The sequence below is a fragment of the Balaenoptera borealis genome (assembly GCF_965194805.1).
Source record: "Balaenoptera borealis genome assembly, chromosome: 15".
NCBI classification, from domain to species: Eukaryota; Metazoa; Chordata; class Mammalia; order Artiodactyla; family Balaenopteridae; genus Balaenoptera; species Balaenoptera borealis.
Window position 1 is genome coordinate 72,747,501 of NC_138871.1, and position 22,371 is coordinate 72,769,871.

A 22,371-nucleotide genomic window follows, 5' to 3' on the forward strand; every position below is an offset into this window, starting at 1 on the left:
CAGTGATGAACAACACAATAACTGAAGTTAAAAATATGCTACAAGGAATCAACAGCAGAATAACTGATGAAGAAGAACAGATAAGTGAGCTGGAAGACAGAATGGTGGAAATAACTGCTGAGGGACAGAATAAAGAAAAAAGAATGAAAAGAATTGAGGACAGTCTCAGAGACCTCTGGCACAACATTAAATGCACCAATATTCAAATTATAGGGGTCCCAGAAGAAGAAGAAAAAGAGAAAGGGTGTGAAAAAATATTTGAAGAGATTATAGTCGAAAACTTCCCTAACATGGGAAAGGAAATAGTTAAGTCCAGGAAGCACAGAGCATCCTATACAGGATAAACCCAAGGAGAAACAAGCTGAGACACATATGAACCAAATTAACAAAAAATTAGATACAAAGAAAAAATATTAAAAGCAGCAGGGAAAAGCAATAAATAACATACAAGGGAATCCCCATAAGGTTATCAGCTGATCTTTCAGCAGAAACTCTGCAGGCCAGAAGGGAGTGGCAGGATATATTTAAAGTGATGAAAGGGAGAAACCTACAACCAAAATTACTCTACCCATTAAGGCTCTCATTCAGATTTGATGGAGAAATCAAAAGCTCTAGAGACAAGCAAAAACTAACAAAATTCAGCACCACCAGACCAGCTTTGCAACAAATGCTAAAGAAACTTCTCTAGGCAGGAAACACAAGAGAAGAAAAAGACCTACAAAAACAAACCCAAAACAATTAAGAAAATGGTAACAGGAACACACATATCGATAATTATCTTAAATGTAAATGGATTAAATGCTCCAACCAAAAGACACAGACTGGCTGAATGGATACAAAAACAGGACCTGTATATACATTGTCTACAAGAGACCTACTTCAGACCTAGGGACACATACAGACTGAAAGTGAGGGGATGGAAAAATATTCCATGCAAATGGAAATCAAAAGAAAGCTAGAGTAGCAATACTCGTATCAGAAAAAATAGACTTTCAAATAAAGACTGTCACAAGAGAGAAGGAAGGACACCACATGATGATCAAGGGATCAATCCAAGAAGAAGATGTAATAATTGTAAATATTTATGCACTCAAAACACAGGAGCACCTCAATACATAAGGCAAATGCTAACAGCCAAAAAAGGGGAATTCAGCAGTAACACAATAATAGTGGGGGACTTTAGCACTCCACTAACTCCAATGGATAGATCATCCAGACAGAAAATTAATAAGGAAACACAAGTCTTAAATAACACATGAGACCAGATAGACTTAATTGATATTTATAGGACATTACATCTGAAAGCAGCAGAATACACTTTCTCCTCAAGTGCACACAGGACATTCTCCAGGATAGATCACATCTTGGGTCACAAATCAAGCCTTGGTAAATTTAAGAAAACTGAAATCGTATCAACCATCGTTTCTGACCACAATGCTATGAGATTAGAAATCAATTACAGGAAAAAGAACTGTGAAAAACACAAACACAGGGAGGCTAAACAATGTGCTACTATGTAACCAAGAGATCACTGAAGAAATCAAAAAGAAAATCAAAAAATACCTAGAAACAAATGACAATGAAAACACGATGACCCAAAACCTATGGGTGGCAGCCAGAGCAGTTCTAAGAGGGCAGTTTATAGCAATACAATCCTACCTCAAGAAACAGGAAAAATCTCAAATAAACAACCTAACCTTACACCTAAAGCAACTAGAGAAAGAAGGACAAACAAAACCCAAAGTTACTAGAAGGAAAGAAATCATAAAGATCAGAGCAGAAATAAATGAAAGAGAAACAAAGAAAACAATAGCAAAAATCAATAAAACTAAAAGTCGGTTCTTTGAGAAGATAAACAAAATTGATAAACCTTTAGTCAGACCCATCAAGAAAAAAAGGGAGAGGACTCAAATCAATAAAATTAGAAATGAAAAAGGAGAAGTTTCAACTGACACCGCAGAAATACAAAGGATCGTAAGAGACTACTACAAGCAACTATATGCCAATAAAATGGACAACCTGGAAGAAATGGACAAATTCTTAGAAAGGTACAACCTTCCAAGACTGAACCAGGAAGAAACAGAAAATAGGAACAGACCAATCACAAGCACTGAAATTGAAACTGTGAAAATCTTCAAACAAACAGAAGTCCAGGACCAGATGGCTTCACAGGCGAATTCTATCAAACATTTAGAGAAGAGCTAACATCTATCCTTCTCAAACTCTTCCAAAATACAGCAGAGGGAGGAACACTCCCAAATTCATTCTACAAGGCCACCATCACCCTGATACAAAAACCAGACAACGATCTCACAAAAAAATGAAAATTACAGGCCAATATCACTGATGAATATAGATGCAAAAATCCTTAACAAAATACTAGCAAACTGAGCCCAGCAACACATTGAATGGATCATATACCATAATCAAGTGGGATTTATATCAGGGATGCAAAGACTCTTCAATATATGCAAATCAATAAATGTGATACACCGTATTAACAAATTGAAGAACAAAAACCATATGATCATCTCAATAGATGCAGAAAAAGCTTTCGACAAAATTCAACACCCATTTATGATAAAAAAACTCTCCAGAAAGTGAGCATAGAGGGAAACTACCTCAACATAATAAAGGCCATATATGACAAATCCACAGCAAACATTATTCTCAATGGTGAAAAACTGAAAGCATTTCCTCTAAAATCAGGAACAAGACAAGGGTGCCCACTCTCACCACTATTATTCAACATAGTTTTGGAAGTCCTAGCCACAGCAATCAGAGAAGAAAAAGAAATAAAAGGAATACAAATTCACCAAGAAGAGGTAAAACTGTCATTGTTTGCAGATGACATGATACTATATAAAGAAAATCCTAAAGATGCCACCAGAAAACTATTAGAGCTCATCAAGGAATTTAGTAAAGTCACAGGATACAAAATTAATACACAGAAATATCTTGCATTCCTATACACTAACAATGAAAGATCAGAAAGAGAAATTAAGGAAACAATCCCATTCACCACTGCAACAAAAAGAATAAAATACCTAGGAATAAACCTACCTAAGGAGGCAAAAGACCTGTACGCAGAAAACTATAAGATACTGATGAAAGAAATCAAAGACAACACAAACAGATGGAGAGACACACCATGTTCTTGGATTGGAAGAATCAATATTGTGAAAATGACTGTACTACCCAAAACAATCTACAGATTCAATGCAATCCTTTTCAAATTATCAGTGGCATTTTTCACAGAACTAGAACAAAAAAATGTTACAATTTGTACGGAAACACAAAAGACCTCGAACAGCAAAAGCAATGTTGAGGGAAAAAAAAAAAAAAAAACGAAGCTGGAGGAATCATGCTCCCTGACTTCAGACTATACTACAGGGCTACAGTAATCAAGACAGTATGGTACTGGCACAAAAACAGAAATATAGATCAATGGAACAGGATAGAAAGCCCAGAGATAAACCCACGCACCTGTGGTCACCTAATCTATAAGAAAGGAGGCCAGAATATACAATGGAGAAAAGATAGCCTCTTCAATAAGTGGTGCTGGGAGGGCTTCCCTGGTGGCGCAGTGGTTAAGAATCTGCCTGCCAATGCAGGGGACACGGGTTCGAGCCCTGGTCCAGGAAGATGCCACATGCTGTGGAGCAACTAAGCCCGTGTGCCAGAACTACTGAGCCTGCACTCTAGAGCCCGCGAGCCACAACTACTGAAGCCCACGTGCCTAAAGCCTGTGCTCCGCAACAAGAGAAGCCACCACAGCGAGAAGCCCGCGCACCACAACGAAGAGTAGCCCCCGCTTGCCGCAACTAGAGAAGGTCCGCACAGCAACGAAGACCCAATGCAGCCAAAAATAATAAATAAATAAAATAAATACATTTATTAAAAAAAAAAATAAGTGGTGCTGGGAGAACTGGACAGCTACATATAAAAGAATGAAATTACAACACTCCCTAACACCATACACAAAAATAAACTCAAAATTGATTACAGACTTAAATGTAAGGCCAGACACTATAAGACTCTTAGAGGAAAACATAGGCAGAACACTCTTTGACATAAATTGCAGCAAGATCTTTTTTGACCCACCTCCTAGAGTAATGGAAATAAAAAGAAAAATAAACAAATAGGACTTAATTAAACTTAAAAGCTTTTGCAAAGCAAAGGAAACCATAAACAATATGAAAAAACAACCCTCAGAATGGGAGAAAATATTTGCAAACAAAGCAACTGACAAAGGATTAATCTCCAGAATATATAAACAGCTCATTCAGCTCAATATCAGAAAAACAAACAACCCAATCAAAAAATGGGCAGAAGACCTAAATAGACATTTCTCCAAAGAAGGCATACAGATGGCCAACAAACACATGAAAGAATGCTCAACATCACTAATTATTAGAGAAATGCAAATCAAAACTACAATGAGATATCACCTCACACTGGTCAGAATGGCCATCATCTCAAAATCTACAAACAACAAATGCTGGAGAGGGTGTGGAGAAAAGGGAACCCCCTTGTGCTGTTGGTGGGAATGTAAACTGATACAGCCACTATGGAGAACAGTATGGAAGGTCCTTAAAAAACTAAAAATAGAACTACCACGTGACCCAGCAATCCCACTACTGGGCATATACCTAGAGAAAACCATAATTCAAAAAGACACATGCACCCCAATGTTCACTGCAGCACTATTTACAACAGCCAGGACATGAAAGCAATCTAAATGTCCATTGACAGATGAATGGATAAAGAAGATGTGGTACATATATACAATGGAATATTACTCAGCCATAAAATGGAATGAAACTGGGTAATTTGTAGAGACGTGGATGGACCTAGAGACTGTCAGACAGAGTGAAGTAAGTCAGAAAGAGATAAACAAATATCGTATATTAATGCATATATGTGGAATCTGAAAAAACTGGTATAGATGATCTTATTTACAAAGCAGAAATAGAGACACAGACTAGAGAACACACATATGGATACCAAGGGGGATGTGGGGGTGGGGGTGGGAGGAATTGGGAGACTGGGATTGACATATATACACTATTGATACTATGTATAAAATAAATAACTGATGAGAACCTACTGTATAGTATAGGGAACTCTACTCAATGCTCTGTGGTGACCTAAATGGCAAGGAAATCCAGAAAAGAGGAGATATATGTATACGTATAACTGATTGACTTTGCTGTACGGTAGAAACTAACACAACATTGTAAAGCAACTACACTCCAATAAAAATTTTTTAAAAAAACTTAGTTATTTCAGACACATGCAATAATGGAGAGAAAAGAAACATCAGCCTTAGGTCTTAAACTGTCGTGAGTAAAAAAGTAAATATACAATAGGGAACATTCTATAAAGGTCTGGAAGATGAATGGAAAAGTTGAGGTACTTCTGACTTGGAGGGTACCTGTCTGATGGGTACATATTCGGGGAAAATCCAACGTAATTTCATTAGCTGGAGAGAATTATATAAGAAACAAATGGTCTGAGAAAATGGATTATTTATTTAACTAGAAGAAGTAATTACTTTCGACCAGCATTTCCTAAATTGGTGTTCTAAAGAACATTGTTCTGCAGGATATTAATAGATGTGCCAGGAAAATAGCATGCTGTGCTGTATTAAGCATTGGAAATAATGGGTTACACAAAGTGAAACAGATTTCTTTACTGTATTAATTCTATGAGCCTTTAATTGGCCAAAGCACAGTGCAGAACTCCAAGAAGGGGATAAACTATGCAATTTATTTATCATGAACCTTTTTTTCTGACATATAGTCATTAACATTTATTATTATCTCCTAGAACAATCTTCTACGGAACATTAGTTTGAAAGATAATATCTATATCAGGCTTAGGATTCCAGGTCATAGGCATGCCTTAACTTTATCAAATAACAAAACAAGCATCCTTAGAAGTGATATCTCCTGATAAACAATCTATTGCTTAAAGGATTTCTTACTCAACAATTTGATATGAATAAACTTTTCAGAGAGATAACAGTAATAATATCAATACTGTTTTGTGTTTATACGGTACTTAATAATATATAAATTATTTATAAAATACATTGACATATCAATGTATTTTATTATATTCATATTTAATACATTTAATATATTTTAATATACTATTTGCAAGCTAGAAAGCCTATGAAAATTTTATAAGAGAATCCAAAGAGCTGCAAACAGCTATCTCCAAAAAGCTCAATTCTTAACTGTAGTTTCATTCATTTTTTGACTCCCATTAGATTAGAAAACAAATTGATTTGGAGGGAAAAGCCCAATATAATATAAATATTAAAATTACAACTTTCAGGCACGGCACTGTGGAATAGGATAAAACATTCAGAATCACGTCAAAAATAAAGATAACCAATATTATGGTTCTAAAATACTTAAGTATGAAAATCTACATACTTCTTAAACTCAACAGACCTTGCACATAAGTTTAAATGAACCATAAGTTTTACAAAGATTTATCAAAAAACTCAGTATATGCAAGATAGTATATAAAGTTTTCAGGCTACAAAAGTGAGCAAATTTCTATTTTCTGGGAACTCTCTGTTGAGTGGCAGAGGCCAACACAGAAGTGCAACGCACAAGTGCTATACTGCATATATAGAGATATGTAGAGCAGCACTGGGGGAGCAACTAACTTAGCCTAGGACCTGAAGGCAGGGACCAAGAGCATGAGTGAGCTCAACGGGACCTTGAAAGATGAGAATGCCAGGTGGCAAAGAGGATGGTAGAGTTAACTCAAGGCAGAAAGAACAGCAAGTCTAAAAACAGAAGAGAAGGCAATGAGGATAGGTGAAAATACATTAATACTTAGCGATGAAGAGAAGTAAAATTGCCAGAAGTGTGGGAGTTGGGATTCCAAGCTTACAGCTTTATATATTCTTTGAATTGTGAGATAACATGAAAATGAAATGGGTGGGGACAGAGGAAAAATGCTTGAGAACTAGTAAAAGTGAGAAAAGAACCTTAGAAAATAAATCAAAACCTTAGAAAATAAATAGGTTACTTTTAGAAGTAGAAGGAATTATTCTAAAAGCAGCAATCTACAAGGACTTTCTGTTAAAGAAAAATTATTCCTGCCCTTGGAAAAACTCAGTTTGTCTTCCCCTCCCCTTGACTATCTGTGTGTACAACCTAACTAATGCTGTGTACAACAGTCTCACTCTAAACTGCTCCTTCTTTCTGATTACTAAAATGCTACCCATTTTCCAGTAAGCAGGTCAAATTCTACTTCTTCCAAGGAAGTCTTCCTAAAAGGATCACCATATCCTTTATCTCCTCCAAAACCTTAACCTTTGGGGGGTTAGGGAGTGGGAAGAGAGAAACTGGTAATCCTTAGAGCTGGTTACACAAATTCAAAAGCCTTTAAAGGTCACACCGCCAGGCTTGTGTTACTAAAGGAGATGTGGTGCTTGAGGCCAGTGGAAGAGCACAAACCCAGCCTATGTGTATAAAATGCACACATGTGCACACACACACAATTCAGGTTTGCTGTCACTTTACCTGCCTGAATGGATTTTTTTCCAGTGCCTTAGCAAGAAGTCCTTCTACAGTAAACCTGAAAGATGATTATCTGGCCAAGAGGTTCTCAACCAGGGGTGACTTCTGCCCCATAAGGAAGAGTTGGCAATATATGACGACATTCTTGGTTACCACAGCTTGGGGAGGGGTTGCTACTAGTATCTGGTGGGTAGAGGCCAGGGATGTTGCTAAACATCCTTCAATGTACCAGTCCCCAAATGCTCATAGTGATGAGGCTGAGAACCCTGATTCAGCCACCACATAAATTCTTGCCAAAACAAAGAGTTCTTTCAGGAAGCTTATTCTTTTATCAGGCAGTTTTCATTGCCAGAAAATTTTGCTTTTTGGGACTTTCTGGAATTTTTAAAAAATACTTGTCCTGATCCACAGTTGGTTTAATCTGCAGATGCGGAACCTGCAGATACAGAGGGCTGACTGTACACTATGTTTTGAATACCCCAAGCTGATTGTAAGTTCTGAAAATTGCCTATATCTTTTATTCTTTGTATTCATCTCAGTAACTAGTACAGTTCCCCTAAATATATTTTGTGAAAAATTCAACACAGGGGAACTATTAAGTATTTCTTATTGTGCTATCTAATAATGAATGACAAGTTATAACAAGAAGTAGTTTATCTTAAACAATACTCAGAACGTATTATTGTTTCCTTTGTTTCTGTTTTCTTCTTTCTCTTCCCTTAATTCCTCTTTGTGTCCTTTATTCCACTCCAGCATTTAAAAATTATTCCTTAGTCTACCATTAAAAATATTTTTCATCCTATGTCATCTGTCTCTTTCTCCCTTTCATCATCTTCCTCCTTTTAAGTGGAATGGAAGCACATTTTATATTATTTGTTATATTTACTGAATACAACTTTATAATAATAGCTAGTATTTACTAAGTGGGACTACATGCCAGGCACTGTGCTAAGAGCTTTACATCTGTGCTCTACATCTATTATCTCATTTAATCCACACAACAGCTATGAGGTAAAGGAATTATTTATTAGATTCTTTTTACAGATGAGGAATCAGAGGCTTTAAAAGGCTAAATAATTTGACTATCAACCCACCTCAGAAAAGGTTAAAACTAGGACTTGAAACTAGAGCTAACTCTTACAGTCATCTTATCATGCTGCCTGTCTAATATAATTTAGCTCCTTCTTCCTCTTCCTTTCTCTATTAGTAAGGTTCCAGGGAATTTCTTTAAATGCTTTTTTAAAACTTCAAAGCAATATAGACATATGGTTAAAAAAATACAAAAGATTAATAACAAGAAGCAACAATCTACAGTCCCGGTCCTACTTCCCAGAAACGATACTTTTAACAGTTTGGGTTTTTGGTTCTTGATGATTATCTCTATAACTGCTGCTTATACAATCTTAAATATTTACGTCATTATACCTACTCATTATTTGTCATGAGAGAAAATACTTAACTCACCCAGGACCCCCAAACTATCCCTCCCTCTGTCCTCTTAGTATTATGACATCATTAGGCTTTAATCACTCTAACTACAAACAACATAAACTTCATTTTGTGTTCAATTATAAACAATCTCTCTCTCTTTTTTTTAAACTTTTTATTTTATATTGGAGTATAGCTGATTAACAATGTTGTGATAGTTTCAGGTGCACAGCAAAGCGACTCAGCCATACATATACATGTATCCATTCTGCCCCAAACTCCCCTCCCCTCCAGGCTGCCACATAACATTGAGCAGAGTTGCTGTGCTATACAGTAGGTCCTTTTTGGTTATCCATTTTAAATATAGCAGTGTGTACATGTCAATCCCAAACTCCCTAACTATCCTTTCCCGCCACCCTTCCCCCTGGTAACCGTTAAGTTCATTCTCTAAGTCTGTGAGTCTGATAAACAGTATCTCTTGATGCTCTACTTTAGAAATTAATCAATGTTTCAATTTTATTAATTTAATAATTATATGATGTCCATCCTAAATATTTCTTATCTCAAAAAAAAAAAGTAAATTCCTTTTAAACTGTTGGTGTCAAAGTACTTTGTTATGAGCTAGAAGTCTTTAATTGAATGAATGTCCCTTATTCTTATCCTAAGACCAAGGATGACTTTTTGAGTCATAAAGATTCTGGGAGTGGACTTGATACCTTTATTGTAGCAATTGGGCTGTCTTATTACAGAGAGAGTTAGCACATACCTTTAAAAAGGATCACCAGCTGAACAAGAGTACTCACCTGCTGTTGTCCTTGTAATCGCTGTTGAAGTTGAAGTCTAAGTTGGTTGGGTGCAGCTGGAGGTCTGTTTAGAGTCTGCCTGGTCTGCATGCCCATGCCAGGTGAAAAAGCACCTCGAGGAGGTGTTACTTGAACAGGCATAGTCCCCAGTGAAGGTTTTTGCCTGACCATGCCTTGGAAAGGGCTAGAGAGATTGGCAGTAGGCGAAGGAGAAGAATAAGGCTGGGAATAAAGATTGGGTCTTTCTTCCATCATCAATGGTGGTGTTGCTTGTTGTGGTGGAAATCTCTCTGATAATACATCTAATCCACCTCCCTGTTGGAAAATAAGCCAGAACATTTTACAAATAAATTTCTGGCAATAAATGACATGCTTCTCTATATGATTTTGGATCTGAGAGCATGTTATCTCTAGAAAGTTTCATAATAATATAGTCATGCTGAATTCATGAAGCTCTCCAGAAGTTTGCTACTTAAAGGAATCACTTATAAAAGTTACTTCTGAAATGGAGTAATAGATTAACTGAAATGTTTAATATCTCAGTAAAGAGATGAAAATATGGTTAAAATAAGGGCTTTACATCAATAAAATAAAGCTAAACGGTTTGAAAAGAACCTCACTGCAAAGTCTAAGAATCAACAAATGTTACATTTAATGGGTTACCATGAGAAGTAGATTCCTAAAGGAGGGATTAATTTTTCTATCTCAAATACAGAAATCATGCTTTTATCTCATTTGAAAAAAAATTCATAGCTGACCTAACAGAATGCAATAGTCAAACTTTTTGACTATTACTCATTGTAAGAAATGTAATTTAAATTGTGACCTATTGTGTGTGTCTGTGTGTGTGTGTGTGTGTGTGTGTAACTGAAAACAGAGTTTCATGAAACATAACTTCCCCTTTTTCTGCATTCTGATACTCTGTATTCTACATTGTTCTACTCCATTAAAAAAATACTGATGGCGGCCTCTAGAGTGAATCATAGGAACCCTGAGGATGAACTGACCCTTTTATTCACTATTCCACATCGAGTTGCAGACCCATCAGAGGGAGCCATGTGATAATTGTGCCCACCAGCTGACCCCACAGCCACCTTCTGCCCCCCTTGGACCCACCCAAGAATTTCTAAGCATTCTTTATGAGAGAAGGAGGAGCTTCAAGATGGCGGAAGGGTAAGACGCAGAGATCACCTTCCTCCCCACAAATACATCAGAAATACATCTACATGTGGAACAACTCCTACAGAACACCCACGGAACGCAGAAGACCTCAGACCTCCCAAAAGGCAAGAAACTCCCCACGTACCTGGGTAGGGCAAAAGAAAAAAGAAAAAACAGAGACAAAAGAATAGGGATGGGACCTGCACCACTGGGAGGGAGCTGTGAAGGAGGAAAGGTCTCCACACACTAGGAAACCCCTTCGCGGCGGAGACTGCGAGTGGCAGAGGGGGCAAGCTTCGGAGCTGCAGAGGAGAGCGCAGCCACAGGGGTGCAGAGGGCAAAGCCGAGAGATTCCTGCACAGAGGAGCGGTGCCGACCAGCACTCACCAGCCCGAGAGGCTTGTCTGCTCACCCGCCGGGGCGAGTGGGGGCTGGGAGCTGAGGCTTGGGCTTCGGTCGGATCCCAGGGAGAGGACTGGGGTTGGCTGCGTGAACACAGCCTGAAGGGGGCTAGTGCGCCACGGCTAGCCGGGAGGGAGTCCGGGGGAAAAAGTCTGCAGCTGCCGAAGAGACAAGAGACTTTTTCTTGCCTCTTTGTTTCCTGGTGCATGAGGAGAGGGGATTAAGAGCACCGCTTAAACGAGCTCCAGAGACGGGTGCGAGCCGTGGCTATCAGCGCAGACCCCAGAGACGGGCATGGGACGATAAGGCCGCTGCTGCCGCCACCAAGAAGCCTGTGTGCGAGCACAGGTCACTATCCACACCGCCCCTCCCGGGAACCTGTGCAGCCCGCCACTGCCAGGGTCCCGTGATCCAGGGACAACTTCCCCGGGAGAACAGACGGCACGCCTCAGGCTGGTGCAATGTCATGTCGGCCTCTGCCGCCGAAGGCTCGCCCCACATCCGTACCCCTCCCTCCCCGCGGCCTGAGTGAGCCAGAGCCCCCTAATCAGCTGCTCCTCTAACACCGTCCTGTGTGAGCGAAGAACAGACGCCCTCAGGCGACCTACACGCAGAGGCGGGACCAAATCCAAAGCTGAACTCCGGGAGCTGTGCGAACAAAGAAGAGAAAGGGAAATCTCTCCCAGCAGCCTCAGGAGCAGCGGATTAAATCTCCACAATCAACTTGATTTACCCTGCATCTGTGGACTACCTGAATAGACAACGAATCATCCCAAATTGAGGAGGTGGACTTTGGGAGCAACAATATATATATTTTTCCCCCTTTTTCTCTTTTTGTGAGTGTGTATGTGTATGCTTCTGTGTGTGATTTTGTCTGTACAGCTTTGCTTTTACCATTTGTCCTAGGGTTCTGTCTGTCCGTTTTTTTTTCTTAATTACTTAAAAAATTTTTTTCTTAATTATTATTTTTTATTTTAATAACTTTATTTTATTTTATTTTACTTTATTTTATTTTATTTTATCTTCTTCTTTCTTTCTTTCTTTTTTTTCTCCCTTTTATTCTGAGTCGTGTGGAGGACAGGCTCTTGGTGCTCCAGCCAGGCGTAAGGGCTGTGCCACTGAGGTGGGAGAGCCAAGTTCAGGATACTGGTCCACAAGAGACCTCCCAGTTCCACGTAATATCAAACAGCGAAAATCTCCCAGAGATCTCCATCTCAATGCCAAGACCCAGCTCTACTCAACGACCAGCAAGCTACAGTGCAGGACACCCTATGCCAAACAACTAGCAGGACAGGAACACAACCCCATCCATTAGCATAGAGGCTGCCTAAAATCATAATAAGGCCACAGACACCCCAAAACACACCACCAGACGTGGACCTGCCCACCAGAAAGACAAGATCCAGCCTCATCCACCAGAACACAGGCACTAGTCCCCTCTACCAGGAAGCCTACACAACCCACTGAACCAACCTAGCCACTGGGGACAGACACCAAAAACGACGGAAACTACGAACCTGCAGCCTGTGAAAAGGAGACCCCCAAACACAGTAAGTTAAGCAAAACGAGAAGACAGAGAAACACACAGCAGATGAAGGAGCAAGGCAAAAACCCACCAGACCTAACAAATGAAGAGGAAATAGGCAGTCTACCTGAAAAAGAATTCAGAATAATGATAGTAAAGATGATCCAAAATCTTGGAAATAGAAAGGAGAAAATACAAGAAACGTTTAACAAGGACCTAGAGGAACTAAAGAGCAAACAAACAGAGATGAACAACACAATAAATGAAATTAAAAACTCTCTAGAAGGGATCAATAGCAGAATAACTGAGGCAGAAGAACGGATAAGTGACCTGGAAGATAAAATAGTGGAAATAACTACTGCAGAGCAGGATAAAGAAAAAAGAATGAAAAGAATTGAGTACAGTCTCAGAGACCTCTGGGACAACATTAAACGCACCAACATTCGAATTATAGGGGTCCCAGAAGAAGAAGAGAAAAAGAAAGGGACTGAGAAAATATTTGAAGAGATTATAGTTGAAAACTTCCCTAATATGGGAAAGGAAATAGTTAATCAAGTCCAGGAAGAACAGAGAGTCCCATACAGGATAAATCCAAGGAGAAAGACGCCAAGACACATATTAATCAAACTATCAAAAATTAAATACAAAGAACAAATATTAAAAGCAGCAATGGAAAAACAACAAGTAACACATAAGGGAATCCCCAAAAGGTTAACAGCTGATCTTTCAGCAGAAACTCTGCAAGCCAGAAGGGAGTGGCAGGACATATTTAAAGTGATGAAAGAGAAAAACCTACAACCAAGATTACTCTACCCAGCAAGGATCTCATTCAGATTTGACGGAGAAATTAAAAGCTTTACAGACAAGCAAAAGCTAACAGAATTCAGCACCACCAAACCAGCTTTACAACAAATGCTAAAGGAACTTCTCTAGGCAGGAAACACAAGAGAAGGAAAAGACCTACAATAATAAACCCAAAACAATTAAGAAAATGGTAATAGGAACATACATATCGATAATTACCTTAAATGTAAATGGATTAAATGCTCCAACCAAAAGACATAGACTGGCTGAATGGATACAAAAACAAGACCCGCATATATGCTGTCTACAAGAGACCCACTTCAGACCTAGGGACACATACAGACTAAAAGTGAGGGGATGGAAAAAGATATTCCATGCAAATGGAAATCAAAAGAAAGATGGAGTAGCAATTCTCATATCAGACAAAATAGACTTTAAAACAAAGACTATTACAAGAGACAAAGAAGGACACTACATAATGATCAAGGGATCAATCCAAGAAGAAGATATAACAATTATAAACATTTATGCACCCAACATAGGAGTACCTCAATACATAAGGCAAATACTAACAGCCATAAAAGGGGAAATCGACAGTAACGCAATCATAGTAGGGGACTTTAACACCCCACTTTCACCAATGGACAGATCATCCAAAATGAAAATAAATAAGGAAACACAAGCTTTAAATGATACATTAAACAAGACGGACTTAATTAATATTTATAGGACATTCCATCCAAAAACAACAGAATACACATTCTTCTCAAGTGCTCATGGAACATTCTCCAGGATAGATCATATCTTGGGTCACAAATCAAGCCTTGGTAAATTTAAGAAAATTGAAATCGTATCAAGTATCTTTTCTGACCACAACGCTATGAGACTAGATATCAATTACAGGAAAAAATCTGTAAGAAATACAAACACATGGAGGCTAAACAACACACTACGTAATAACCAAGAGATCACTGAAGAAATCAAAGAGGAAATCAAAAAATACCTAGAAACAAATGACAATGAAAACACAACGACCCAAAACCTATGGGATGCAGCAAAAGCAGTTCTAAGAGGGAAGTTTATAGCTATATAAGCCTACCTTAAGAAACAAGAAACATCTCAAATAAACAACCTAACCTTACACCTCAAGCAATTAGAGAAAGAAGAACAAAAAAACCCCAAAGTTAGCAGAAGGAAAGAAATCATAGAGATCAGATCAGAGATAAATGAAAAAGAAATGAAGGAAACAATAGCAAAGATCAATAAAACTAAAAGCTGGTTCTTTGAGAAGATAAACAAAATTGATAAACCATTAGTCAGACTTATCAAGAAAAAAAGGGAGAAGGCTCAAATCAATAGAATTAGAAATGAAAAAGGAGAAGTAACAACTGGCACTGCAGAAATACAAAGGATCATGAGAGATTACTACAAGCAGCTATATGCCAATAAAATGCACAACCTGGAAGAAATGGACAAATTCTTAGAAATGCACAACCTTCCAAGACTGAACCAGGAAGAAACAGAAAATATGAACAGACAATCACAAGCACTGAAAATGAAACTGTGATTAAAAACCTTCCAACAAACAAAAGTCCAGGACCAGATGGCTTCACAGGCGAATTCTATCAAACATTTAGAGAAGAGCTAACACCTATCCTTCTCAAACTCTTCCAAAATACAGCAGAGGGAGGAACACTCCCAAATTCATTCTACAAGGCCATCATCACCCTGATACAAAAACCAGACAAAGATGTCACAAAGAAAGAAAACTACAGGCCAATATCACTGATGAACATAGATGCAAAAATCCTCAACAAAATACTAGCAAACAGAATCCAACAGCACATTAAAAGGATCATACACTATGATCAAATGGGGTTTATCCCAGGAATGCAAGGATTCTTCAATATACGCAAATCAATCAACATGATACACCATATTAACAAATTGAAGGAGAAAAACCATATGATCATCTCAATAGATGCAGAGAAAGCTTTTGACAAAATTCAACACCCATTTATGATAAAAGCCCTGCAGAAAGTAGGCATAGAGGGAACTTTCCTCAACATAATAAAGGCCATATATGACAAACCCACATTGTCCTCAATGGTGAAAAACTGAAACCATTTCCACAAAGATCAGGAACAAGACAAGGTTGCCCACTCTCACCACTATTATTCAACATAGTTGTGGAAGTTTTAGCCACAGCAATCAGAGAAGAAAAAGAAATAAAAGGAATCCAAATTGGAAAAGAAGAAGTAAAGCTGTCACTGTTGGCAGATGACATGATACTATACATAGAGAATCCTAAAGATGCTACCAGAAAACTACTAGAGTTAGTCAATGAATTTGGTAAAGTAGCTGGATACAAAATTAATGCACAGAAATCTCTTGCATTCCTATACACTAATGATGAAAAATCTGAAAGTGAAATTAAGAAAACACTCCCATTTACCATTGCAACAAAAAGAATAAAATATCTAGGAATAAACCTACCTAAGGAGACAAAAGACCTGTATGCAGAAAATTATAAGACACTGATGAAAGAAATTAAAGATGATACAAATAGATGGAGAGAAATACCATGTTCTTGGATTGGAAGAATCAACATTGTGAAAATGATTATACTACCCAAAGCAATCTACAGATTCAATGCAATCCCTATCAAACTACCACAGGCATTTTTCACAGAACTAGAGCAAAAAATTTCACAATTTGTATGGAAACACAAAAGACCATGAACAGCCAAAGCAATCTTGAGAAAGAAAAATGGAGCTGGAGGAATTAGGCTCCCTGACTTCAGACTATACTACAAAGCTACAGTAATCAAGACAGGATGGTACAGGCACAAAAACAGAAATATAGATCAATGGAACAGGATAGAAAGCCCAGAGATAAACCCATGCACATATGGTCACCTTATCTTTGATAAAGGAGGCAAGAATATACAGTGGAGAAAAGACAGCCTCTTCAATAAGTGGTGCTGGGAAAACTGGACAGCTACATGTAAAAGAATGAAATTAGAACATTCCCTAACACCATACACAAAAATAAACTCAAAATGGATTAAAGACCTAAATGTAAGGCCAGACACTATCAAACTCTTAGAGGAAAACACAGGCAGAACACTCTTTGACATAAATCACAGCAAGATCCTTTTGACCCACCTCCTAGAGAAATGGAAATAAAAACAAAAATAAACAAATGGGACCTAATGAAACTTAAAAGCTCTTGCACAGCAAAGGAAACCATAAACAAGACGAAAAGACAACCCTCAGAATGGGAGAAAATATTTGCAAATGAAGCAACTGACAAAGGATTAATCTCCAAAACATACAAGCAACTCATGAGCTCAATATCAAAAAAACAAACAACCCAATCCAAAAATGGGCAGAAGACCTAAATAGACATTTCTTCAAAGAAGATATACAGATTGCCAACAAACACATGAAAGAATGCTCAACATCATTAATCATTAGAGAAATGCAAATCAAAACTACAATGAGATCATCTCACACCGGTCAGAATGGCCATCATCAAAAAATCTACAAACAATAAATGCTGGAGAGGGTGTGGAGAAAAGGGAACCCTCTTGCACTGTTGGTGGGAATGTAAATTGATACAGCCACTATGGAGAACAGTATGGAGGTTCCTTAAAAAACTAAAAATAGAACTACCATACGACCCAGGAATCCCACTACTGGGCATATACCCTGAGAAAACCATAATTCCAAAAGAGTCATGTACCAAAATGTTCATTGCAGCTCTATTTACAATAGCCAGAACATGGAAGCAACCTAATGTCCATCAACAGATGAATGGATAAAGAAGATGTGGCACATATATACAATGGAATATTACTCAGCCATAAAAAGGAACGAAACTGAGTTATTTGTAGTGAGGTGGATGGACCTAGAGACTGTCATACAGAGTGAAGTAAGTCAGAAAGAGAAAAACAAATACCGTATGCTAACACATACATATGGAATCTAAAAAAAAAAAAGAAAATGGTCAGAAGAACCTAGGGGCAAGACGGGAATAAAGATGCAGACCTACTAGAGAATGGACTTGAAGATACGGGGAGGGGGAAGGGTAACCTGGGACAAAGTGAGAGAGTGGCATGGACATATATACACTACCAAACATAAAACAGATAGCTAGTGGGAAGCAGCCGCATAGCACAGGGAGATCAGCTTGGTGCTTTGTGACCACCTAGAGGGGTGGGATAGGGAGGGTGGGAGGGAGGGAGATGCAAGAGGGAAGAAATATGGGGACATTTGTATATGTATAACTGATTCACTTTGTTATAAAGCAGAAACTGACACACCACTGTAAAGCAATTATACTCTAATAAAGATGTTAAAAAAAAAAAAATACTGGTCATGATACACTAAAGTGATCGTTTAACTACAAAGTCTGAAAAACGCTAACCCGGAAGTTGGAATGTCATGGAACATATAGGTTGAAGTCTAGCATGAATGAAGGACAAATTAAGTCCTAAAATAAGAAGTGATGATATAAAATATGGATTCTATTCTAGGGGGAGCTTCTAAGATTATGTTCCATAGTAAAAGCCTAAAACTCTCTAATTCTAATTATTTCTAATTCTAATTATTACGATATTTTTGTTTAAAAAGCCCATTATTTAACTATTATATATTTTGATAACTTTCACAAGGGTAAATTATAAAACAGCTAAAACACAGTGAGAGTAATATGGAAAAGTCTCGCTTAAAAATAATTTTCTAGCTTTCAGGGCTCCATCATTTAAATAATGCCAACTTTAGTAAATACCTGAACAAGTTTGTCAATTCCCAGAGCTCTGTCTAGTTCAGCTAGCTCAGTTTCATCTTTGCCACTGAGGAAGGATACCAGCTGTTCAAGAAGAGCCTTCTCATCATTTCTTCCTTCGACTGTTGTTGGTGGACAGAGAAGCTCATCTAACTGTGAACTAATGCACTGGCTGCAGAATCAAAAGATAAGAAAGTTTAAGACTGATATAGCAAATAAGTACTCAACCTTAAGAATGCAAATACACACACACAAACACATATATATGCAAATATAGTTCTAGGAAATTCTCTGTTGAGATGCTTTTTTAACCAATTCTTATGCAATGAAATTTTCTATACTTAATGGGCAGAAATTTATGAATGTTTGGTATGTAGCTTGAATATATTTTTCATTATTTTGTCAATCACTGAATTTTGTTTCCATATTCTTCATGTTAGCTTACAGAAATAGCCTGAAAAATTAACCATAGTTAAGAGAAAATAATTCTTAACAGAAGTAAAAAATAAAAATCAACCAAAAACTCAGAAAAAAATCATTTAGTCTATATCAAGATTTACACTATTTATTCTATGGGTGCCATTAATTATTGATAATTGAACCATAATCAAAACAGTACACATTATATTACTTAATTTTCAAAGATGATCAAATTATATTGATAACATGACATGATTACCACTTACAAAAGAAATCAAACTAGAAAAATGAAACATGCTCAGTGTTAAGCAATAAATTGTTGATTACATGTAGGAAATACGTAGTCTAATCCAAACTGATACCAACTGATGCATAAAACTTGGAAATACATAGAAGATAATACTAGTACTAATACTACTTGTATAATAATGTAATTATAAGGATTCTTCTTTCGGGAAGGTGAATGGGACTACAGTTCACAGTTAAGGCTCCACACTCAATATTACCTACTCATCCTTTGGTTGCTATATATGAGATATAGTCTATGTGTTGGAATGGAGCTACCCGTGTGGATTAAGAAATTAAATTCTAATTAAGATGGGACACTGAGTAGATGTGGAAAGTACCTTCCCTTCTTATCCACTCTTGCTCCAAACAAAGAGAAAAGCTGGACAAAATAAAGAGCAACACAGTTGTTGTGCTGAGGCCAATTCATCCACAGGTCCCAGGAATTTTATGGTAATCAATCAAAGAAAAGTAAGAGATGAAAAATAAAACAACAGCTGCATACTATTATCAGCCTCCTGATAATTACAATGTACACTAGCCTTGCAGTCATGCAGTAAATAAATCTGTTTGATTCGGTGTCCTCCTCCATCCTTTTCTTTTCATTAAACTTTCACTTCTATTAATATTTAACAAAATACCAATACAGGCTGGAATCTAGTTTGGGAAAAGTAGTTCTTTGCTGTAGAAGTTGGTATCTGATACTTCTTAATATACAAAATGTATTACTCACTCCTCTGGCTTATTCTGATTTACAGCTGTCACTGTATTATTTGTCCATGAAACCTGATCACCACTTCCTGGTTGTCCAAACTGGTTATCAATTGCTTCCAATTCCAGCTCAGGTAATCCTGGTTAAAGAAGAAAAGGTAAGAAGTCAGGACATATTACAATGGAAGATAAGATGATAATACTTTTAAGAAGTAATATATTGTACAGTAGAGTGAGATTTCCCCTATAAAATACTACCTCAGTGATACAAAAGTCACCTATTCAGAAACTTAAATTATCTAGAATGTGACCACATAATAAGTAAATGAGAAAGTGAGAAAAGGTCTCTGAATCAAAGGCAGTCCGATGTTAAAAGTTTTTATATATTACCGTAAGAGAATCACTTAGGACTTTGTCTGAAATTATTTATTTTAAAGACAATCATAACAATTTGGTTAACTGCTTATTCAGTCTACATCATATTAGAATATGCTATAAGTAGGGACAGTGTTACTGTCATAAAATGAGAGCTGCAAGTAAAAGATAAAATATGTTCTATAAAAGGCAGGAACAGAAACTAAAGGGCACTGCAGTCTGGGGACAAAACTCTACAGTTGTTAACTGAGAATATAGCTGTACAATAACAGTATAATTAATTGATGTCTATAGTGATGAATGAAAAAAGGGGTTGAATTATGTCTTGTAATAGAAGAAAATAGTTTGTGCACTTTAGAATATTTTTGTGTGGGCAATTTTTTTGAAAGGTTTATTTCTGTACTATTTACAGTAGGAAAGAACTGTAAATAACCTAAATACCAGAAACTTGCTGATTGATTAATGAATTATGGTATAGATATTTACAACATGCTGATAAATGAAAAAGAAAAAAAGTATAATCCAAGACATTATGTTCAGGATGATTCTGTTTTTATAAGCTATTTCATATATATTAATAGAAAAAATGCTGGTAGGCTATATATCCTTGGTAGATTTTAGGTTGTGAGATTAAGGATTACTTTATTTTCTTTTAGTATTTCTCATGGTTATTTGTAATCTCTAAAGAGAACAAAATTCATAGGTTGAAGCCTTAACCTCTAGTACTTCAGAATATGACTGTATTTGGGGACAGGGCTTTGCGTGAAGTGACTAAGTTAAAATAGAGTCGTTAGGGTGGGCTCTAATTTAATATGACTGGTGTTCTTAAAAGAAGAGGTGATTAGGACACAGACAACACAGACAGAGGGACGGCCATGAGGACATAGTAAGAAGGAAGCCATCCGCAAGCTAGTGAGAGAGGCCTCAGAAGACACCAAACCTGCTAACCCCCTAACCTTGGACTTCGAGCCTTCAGATTGTGAGAAAATAAATTTCTGGCAATAAAATACCACTGGTCTGTGGTATTTTATTATTATGGCAGCCCTAGCAAACTAAAAACAAAAACAAAAACTAAGAAAGCATTGGTGGCTTAAGAAAAAACATAATTAGGTAGAATTCCTCATTCTAATGAATGGAGAATAAGTAGATTTAAGGATGCTCCCCAAATTTATTTAATGCTGGATACTGATCATTATTAACTACACAAAACATGTTAGGCTCACTTTTATGTGAAATATACTCAATATTTAGTATGAATGAAATATAGGAGTCCATATAAAAGCACATTCACTTCTACATGCAAAGAATTATAGCCTGCAATTAAACTTGTCTTCTTTATCATGACAAATGATAGAGAAATCAAATTCTAAAGGATTCTGGAAAAAAAAAAAAAGCAAAAAACAAAGCAAACAAAAAACACCAAACAACAACAATAAATGGTGATAGGAAAGTAATCACTTAATTCCTCTCATTACTTCAATCAGGAAGTTGGTCAAAGATTATCTAAAGCTGTCTCATTGCTCTGTTCCACACATTAATTTTTCAATCTTATTCCATTTTAGAAATCTAACCTAAACAAAATAATTATATTTAAGAGTCAAAGAAAATTTATATGGCTGTCTACCATCAATACTTAGTATTACAGGATAGTTTATTTGACTCAGTAATAGGACACAGTATCTCATTTTAGTAGTCTTGATGGGAAAAAAGGTTAAGAAAACAAGTTGGATAAAATATTTTCAAAATAAAGTAAGATTCACATGCTAAATCTGGTGAAAAGGGGAGGAAAATCCAAAGAAATCAATCACTGATTCAATTAAAAGCTTTGTTTGCATAGGCTGTATGCTTAAAAGAAGTTGGTTTTTATTCTAAAAGTCACTTCAACCTTTAGGACTTCCTTTAGAAACGCACTTACATAAAAAAATTCGAGGATTTGCTGGAATGTTTTACGAAATACACACTTTATCTCTCTTTGTCCAGGGAATAAACCTACTATTTTTGGTCATGTTTGTGTCTCTATTGCAAACATGAGTAAGTATGTATATATGTTACACAAGACAGGCATAGTAATTTTTAAAGGGACGCATTACTGCATTTACTAGTCTCTGTTGGAGAGACG

The 22,371-nt window shown here is 37.0% G+C and overlaps 1 protein-coding gene across 12 annotated transcripts in view; it reads right to left on the bottom strand.

Moving 5' to 3' along the window:
• The window catches only part of NCOA1 (nuclear receptor coactivator 1), a 259,310-nt gene that overhangs the window by 32,431 nt on the left and 204,508 nt on the right, over positions 1-22,371 (bottom strand). For all 12 annotated transcript variants that reach the window (XR_014234946.1, XM_082357422.1, XM_082357413.1 and 9 more), the window contains 3 exons: positions 19,900-20,017; positions 18,465-18,633; positions 9,779-10,093 (listed from right to left, as the gene is read on the bottom strand). Coding sequence is in view for 11 of the 12 variants with exons in the window: in XM_082357422.1 (XP_082213548.1) it covers positions 9,779-10,093; positions 18,465-18,633; positions 19,900-20,017 (602 nt within the window). In the remaining variant the exon portion in view is untranslated. The remainder of the gene's footprint in view (positions 1-9,778; positions 10,094-18,464; positions 18,634-19,899; positions 20,018-22,371) is intronic.